This window comes from Frankliniella occidentalis, unplaced genomic scaffold (assembly GCF_000697945.3).
Source record: "Frankliniella occidentalis isolate FOCC.00 unplaced genomic scaffold, Focc_3.1 Scaffold124, whole genome shotgun sequence".
NCBI classification, from domain to species: Eukaryota; Metazoa; Arthropoda; class Insecta; order Thysanoptera; family Thripidae; genus Frankliniella; species Frankliniella occidentalis.
In genome coordinates this window covers 320,355-327,160 of record NW_026267251.1, presented here as the reverse complement: position 1 = coordinate 327,160, position 6,806 = coordinate 320,355, and the positions used below count along the sequence as shown (strand labels likewise).

The 6,806-nt window shown below is 62.3% G+C and overlaps 1 protein-coding gene across 1 annotated transcript in view; it reads left to right on the top strand.

Annotated features, from left to right (window-relative positions):
- The first annotated feature begins 943 nt into the window (after positions 1 to 943).
- Positions 944 to 6,806, top strand: part of LOC113206618 (uncharacterized) — a 10,126-nt gene continuing 4,263 nt past the window's right edge. The window contains exons 1-6 of the mRNA XM_052270445.1: positions 944 to 1,078; positions 2,049 to 2,272; positions 2,880 to 3,372; positions 3,450 to 3,805; positions 5,057 to 5,229; positions 5,549 to 5,720. Of these exons, the coding sequence (XP_052126405.1) occupies positions 2,067 to 2,272; positions 2,880 to 3,372; positions 3,450 to 3,805; positions 5,057 to 5,229; positions 5,549 to 5,720 (1,400 nt within the window). The 5' untranslated portion in view covers positions 944 to 1,078; positions 2,049 to 2,066. The remainder of the gene's footprint in view (positions 1,079 to 2,048; positions 2,273 to 2,879; positions 3,373 to 3,449; positions 3,806 to 5,056; positions 5,230 to 5,548; positions 5,721 to 6,806) is intronic.

Here is a 6,806-nt window from a genome sequence, read left to right as displayed (position 1 = left end):
CAAGAAAATGTCTGCTCCAATTTTAAAGGCACGTACAGCTGTATTGGACTTTAGGGATAAAGAAGCCCGTCAACAAGTATTGTATGAGGTAAGAAAATAATAGCCCATTCAGCCATCCCTGAATAGCTCCTCAGGTCATCGTGAAGTACACGTCTAGGCCGGGCCCAGCACCCACCCCACCCGGCAGTTCACTCTCAGCTCCCACTATACGGTGGTGGAGGCGAGAGGAACCTTTTGGCGACCTGCCAACGTCATAATCAGTGTCGAACACAGCAGCTTCCCCGTGGACTCGCTCCGCAGCCCTCCCACCCCGCCCCTCTCTACGTCTTGTAGGTCCTTTCATGTCCCCACGGGCTGCCCGGCCCCTTGATCCCCACTCGTATGCCGCGCCACCCCACCCGCCACGCCTCGCCTCGGTTCTGAAAGGCTTTTGACGGCATCCCCCACGATGTCCCGCCTGGTCCCGCGCGCCTCCTCCCCAGCCGCTGGCGTTTCCTCGCCTCGATGCTCATCGGCTGCTGCTCGGACAACGCACGGGAAAAACGAAAATTTCGAGGGTTCGTGCGGGGGATAGCGAGGAAGCCAGTGTTTGAAAGTCAATCCCGTGATGAAACATCCAAAGGGCTGGCAGGGGCGAGCGTAGGGGAACTGGGAGACCCTTTTCTATCTCCTGCGTGGGCAGCCCGAAATAATCTGCATGTATCTAAAAGGAAAAGTAAATCTCTTCGAGTGCGACGACGGGTGGGGGTAGGGGAGGGCGCGCTGACTGGAGCGGGGCAAGGCCCGGCGGGGCGGGGCGGGACGGGACGATGCGTGACAGGACCCCGGGCGGGCTCGGCCCAGGGCCCCGCGACCACGACGGGGTGGTCAGCGGACCGCGGTCGAGTATAAGACTCTCGGGCACTGACCGCCGCGGGCCAGTTCACCTTCCGATCGCCTCCGATTACGACCGCCCGCGTACACCGCTCGTGTCCGTGTCCGTGCCCGTGTCCGAGCGCCCCGAGCGCCCCAAACAGCGTCAGCAGCACCGTGTTTGCCGGGGTCCGAGCCGCAGCCCGCCTTTTGTCCGGCCCAAAAGGTACGGAGCGTCGGCGGCACAGCGTCGGCCGGGCGTCGCGTCGGCGGGGAGCCCGGGCAGGATTACAGAGGGATCAGGAACGGGATCAGGACCCCCCGCGGAGTACAACATTGGATGCTGTCCGCCCCCGCGGGGTGGGCATTGGCGGCCCGGCCCACCCAGTCCGGTAGGTGGGCGCAGAGCCGCCGCCCGCCGCCCCAGCCGCACCGCCGCCGACCCTTTTAGCTTCTATTGCTGATAACATTTCGCAGTCTACAAAGGAAATGCGCAAATTCTCGGCATGAAAGGTTAAGGGGTTTCCTGTCGGAGAGCGCGCGGCGAGGCAGCGGCAAGGTGGTGGCAGGGCAAGGTGGCAGGTGGGGGGATCGAATCGAAGCCCCCGCCGCTTCCTTTTCACCCCGCAGCACTCGCTCAAGCAGCTGCCTTTGCTCTGTCTCTCTCCGACCAACGGAAGGAACGAGTGCGACGGTGAAGGGGCGGGAGACAGCCGGTAGTGCAAGGACGACTCAAGATGCACGCGGGCGGGGCGGCGGGACTGACGGCGACCTGTTGGCTCAACGTTGCACTCGTTTCGTGACGATAAGCGCCGTGATTGGGCTGTCTGGCGTCGACATGGGCGTCCCCGGGCGTTGCCTTCGAGCAGCGCAGCACCAGCGACGGCGGCGAAATGGGAAAATTATCGGGCGCGGGGGAGTCTCTTGTCGAAGCAACAAAAGGACAGAGGGCGCGGGCGGGGCGGGCGGGGTGCCACGGGGGCGACACGATTCAAGCTGCTGTCGAATGCAGCGCCAAATCATTACGGTATATCGACTGTTTGGGCTGGCAGAATACAAAGAAGAATATCGAGTGCAGCGAGCAGGGCGGCACACTTTGAAGCAAGTCGACCGGCAAATTAGAAGTTGGATGGTTTGACGAGGAGGGACAAGCTTACCCGGCTAACGTTGGTTGGTGCGGGCACCTGTATGCACAGGGCCACACGAGCCGCGCCATGGCCCGGCCGCCGCAGGTGCTGCCGCTGCTGCTGCCACTTCTGCTGCTGCTGCTGCTCCTGGACTGCACGCGCTGCCGCATGATCGACGTGAATTCCTCCACCTCGGAATCCAGGTCGGCCGCCTCGTCCTCCCCCTCCGGCGCCACGGCGACCACCACGGAGAGGGTCATGGTGGTCACGGCGCGCTCTGTGGATCTGCGGAAGTAAGTACTCTGGCGTTAAAAACCCAAAGAAAAAAATGACAAAAAGGTACGTGCGGACGGACAATAAATTATCTTTTTAGTTTAGAAAAGCAAACTGTTTGATCGGAAAATCTAAAAAGGAAAATTTATGGCAATGTTTCATTCCACGAATTTCCCCCTAAATGCTTTTTTGCCCCCCTTCTATATTGTACACACGGTCGTGGGAGTGACGTCGGGACGCGTCAACGCCTCGTATCGGGTAGCGAGAGTGCCCACTCCACCCCGCTGCGACACACCCCTCCACTAGCGGTAACCGGGCCGCTCTCCGCCAGGCCCCGCCCCGCCCCGCCCCGCTCTCGCGGAATCTATTATAGCGCTCCCAATTAGAAAATTTAGTCCCTCTCTCCTACGCACTGAAATGCTAACGCTCGTTCGCTCGCTCGCACGCCCACGCTAGAAAACCAATAGTAGACGCGATGAGAGAGTGGAGTGGTATCGTGTTCTGGTAGTGCTTTAATGGTGCCCCACCCTCCCAGCCCCGCCCCCACGCCAGGCCCAGTCTACCGTGAGAGAGTCCTGGTGGACGTACGACGAATAATTCCCCCCCCCCTCCCCAACCCCTTTCCAGGTCGCGGACCCACTGGCCGCACGCGTCACCCGTCACGGCGCTGCACGCTTTCTCTTCGTCGGCGGCCGACGGCGACGACTGGACGGCGGGCGTCGCCAAGCGGGACGTGAAGCAGGACGCGCCCTGGCAGCAGCGCCTGCTCGCCGAGGACGCCGCCGTGCTGCAGTGGAAGCGCGCCGAGGACGAGAAGAGCCTCCAGCAGCAGGAGAAGCGGGTGAACAAGGAGAGGTTCGTCGTGGGCGGAGCGCCGTCGCCGTCACCGTCGCCGAGCGCGGCGGACGACGTCGAGAGCAACACCGTCGACGATGGCCCGGCGCTGCACGAAAAGGGCGAGGGTGGCGTCCGGGAGAACCAGGGGGCGGTAAAGCATGTCGATCACGACGAGGCCGTGCACGGTGAGGACGCCGAGCCGGCTCCCGCCCCGACCAGGAAGGTCGTGGACTCCAACGCGAGGGTGCGCACCCTGCTCGCCGAGCTCCAGGAGGTGATGCAGGTCAGTGAAAGTGGTGAAAGCGAGCGAGGGCTACACGGTCTGCTGTGCTGCGTCTGATACCCGCTACCTATCTGCAGAAGTACCTTCGACGCTCCCACCGAAAGGACCGTCGCTACGAGGACGCCGACGACAACAGTTTGCGCCCGGGACCGTACCACGGCTCGACCTGGTGGCCCCGCTCCGAGGACCTGATGCGCGCGTCGCTGCGCGTGCTCGTCGCCTGCCGGCAGGGCCTGGACCGGCAGCACCAGGAGCACGGCGACGACGTCGACGACGACGACGACCTCCAGGGGTCGCAGGACCCGCGCAACCTCCTCGCCCGCCTGAGAGAGTGCCTCCGTGGACGGCTGCTGGCCGCCGTCGACAACCTGGTGGCTGCGGACACGGTCCCTATCGCCTTCGGGGTCAGTCTGGTGCGGCGGCACGAGCTCAGGTAGGACCATCACGACGGACGCAGGCGTGGGAGGAGAAAAGGCAGGCGAAAAGAGAGGTAGAGACGACTTTCGAGTTTGGGGGATGAAACCGTTGATAACGCAAATCATCATCTCCACCTTGGAGCCTCCATTATGTTGCCGAAAACCAGCCATGCGTTTAAGAGATGGAGATGAAGCTAGTGCGGGGGCGGACGGTACGGACGGGGCGGGATGAGGGAGGAGTGGGGCCAGGCAGGGGGGACGGAATGGAGGGGGAGGGGGGTAATCTGCAGAAAAGGAGCTCAGCTCTCTGGCAAATATTGACGTAGCGAGCAATTGGATGAAATGCACATTTGAGCTTCATGCGGACCGCCGCGCGCCGCGCCTCGAATCTCCGCCATGACCCTCCAGATCCGCGTAGAGCCCAGCGGAGCCCGGTCACGGGACGGGCGCTCTGTACGCCAACGCGCCACTCGGCGTGACGCGAGTGAGCGAGGTGGGTTTGCGAAGGAGGCGCGCCCCCGCTCCTCCCCGTTCACCCGCCCCCGCCCCGCCGGAAGGAGCAGGCGAGCATCTTGTCGTCTCAAACCGACCCCAAAGTCAAGAGGCTCGAGCCGTCGTGCGGCGCCTGCGGCGCCCTGGCGTGTCGGCCCGCGACCCACTCAATAAACTTGTCCGCTCGCGCGTTTCCGAGTCGCGACGCGTCTCCCTCTCTCTCCACCACAATGACGCTCTCGGGCGCCTTCGTCACGCCGCGCCACACCGTCACGCCACCGTCACGGCTCCATGAGAGACAGCCCCCGGCCCCGGCGGGCGCGTCAAGCATCCCGCGCCCCGCCGCGTCGCTCAGCGAGCAGCGCGGAGCAGCGGCGCGACGGTTGAAATATGATGGTTTTCCTCCGTAAGGGGAACACCCGTCCGCCCCTCGCCAGCTTTGCCTGCCCGCGGCACGCCGCCCCCAGCCTGCCCCCGCGACGTGTGACGTGTGGCGAGGGTTGGCAAGCGCCCAGTCACGCATGGCATCCGGCGTGGCATCCGCCGCCCTACAGCCCGCAGGGTGGCTATACGGCCTCGCGCTAGCTAATTTTTTCATACGCGCGCGCGTGCTACTTTCGCAGTGTCATCATAAAAGATTTTTGTGAAGTTTGTTCGTGAAAAAACACGAAGAGAGAGGAGCGAAAAGAGGGATGGGGGGGAGGCACTTTATGTTGGAGTTGATTTGACGAGGAATGTGTCGCTATAAAGTGTGTGTTTGTTGGGGGCGACGGCAGGCCGGGCCTCATCAGGCCGGGCCGCGTCGGCCGTGACTCGCAGCAGGACGCCCAGGAGGTGGCGGAGGCCGGGCCGCAGTCCCAGGCACTCGCCCCGAGGCTGCTGTCCAGGCTGGGCGATCTGTTCGCCACGCACGACCTCAGGATCGGCTACGGGGCGGCCGTCGAAGAGGGTGAGTCCACCGGGGCCAGCGCGAGGGGTAAGTACTTCACTCGAGAAAATCAGTGTACACCCTCCAAAACAAAATCAAAACAATCAGAACAATCAGAAAAAGATCCAGAGAAAAGGCCATAAAAAACGTAAAGGCAGTTTGGAAATCAGAAAAAATGAGCATTTTCTGAAAGCCAAGAATTATTCAAGAAAAATCAAGACAACCCGAAAAATCGGTGTACGCTTGAATTTATAGTGAAGGACCCCTCGGGCCAGCGCGCCCGCCGCACCGACTCGCGCGCGTGTGACCGACAAGTGACTCGCCCTTTCGCTGCTCGCAGGCCGGCGCCGCCACCAGTACCGCAAGGTGTTCCCCGTGCTCGTGACGGGCTTCATGATCCTCATGTCGCTGATGGTGCCGCTGGGCTTCCAGTTCATGGCCATGATCGGCGGCAAGGCGCTGCTCATGAGCAAGATGGCCCTCATCATGGCGTCCATGTACAACTTCAGGAGGTGAGTGAATGAGTGGCGCCCACGCGCGCGGAAGCGGCGCGGACAAGCAGAGCAAGGCGAGCAAGGCCGCGCGAGAACGGCGTTTATTACCTTTATTGCGCAGAACGCAAAGACAACCCCCGCCCCGCATGCCCCGCGGCAAAAAAAAGAAAGAAAAAGAAAACTGACCTGGTAACTCGATACCTCGGAGTGGGCGGCAGGTGGCAGGTGGCACGGCAGGGGGGTATAAGGGGGAGGGGAAAGGCGACAAGAGGAGGAAAAAGCAGAGGTTCGCTGCGTTTATTTGAGTCCGCGCCCAACACAACAGGACCAGCAGGACAGGACGGCATCCCCTGCGCGCGTCGCCTCCGTGCTGCTGCATTCAACCCCCGCGCAATCGAATTCAGGGGGCAGCGCGCGGCGTGCTGCCCTGCCCTGGCCCTCTCGCTCATTTCCAAGTCCATCACTGGAGGACAGATGGAGGTGGAAGGGGGGGAGGACCCGTGTGGACCCAGAGCAATCTGCGGGCAGCGGCCCTCAACTAATTCGTGGGGGTGTTTCGCGGCGGAGCAGATGTGTATGAAAAGAGGTTTTGAGTGGGTGGTGTGGGGGTGCGGGAGGGGGGTCGGTCGGGGCGGACAGCTGAATACATCGGGACACCACGGAATGAATATTACTCGTATCATTGCGCCGCCCACGAGCGTCCTGCCCTCTGGACGCGTCATGGGGGCACCCCCACTCTTTCTCTCTTTCACTCACACACCCACACAAAGACACACACTCACACGGCCTATGTGACTGACGCCCAACCACACGGCGGTGTTGTTTCGGCGTCAAATCCGGGTCGGTTAAATCAACACGATATGAAAAGGGGGCGTGGGGGTGGAGAGGAGTATGTGGGTTAGTTGGTTCGGTGCGGCGTGGGGTTGGGGTTGAAACACGTATACAATGACGAATGCGGGGAACCGCAGATGGGTAAAGCAAAGGGCAAACGGGGGTGTAGGAGAGGGGTTGGCGGTGGCGAAAGTGGACCGGCGGAGGCGGGCGGAGGGGTAGGAGAACTGCATGGTTCTATTCTAGGATTGGGGGGAGGGGGAAGTCAAGGGG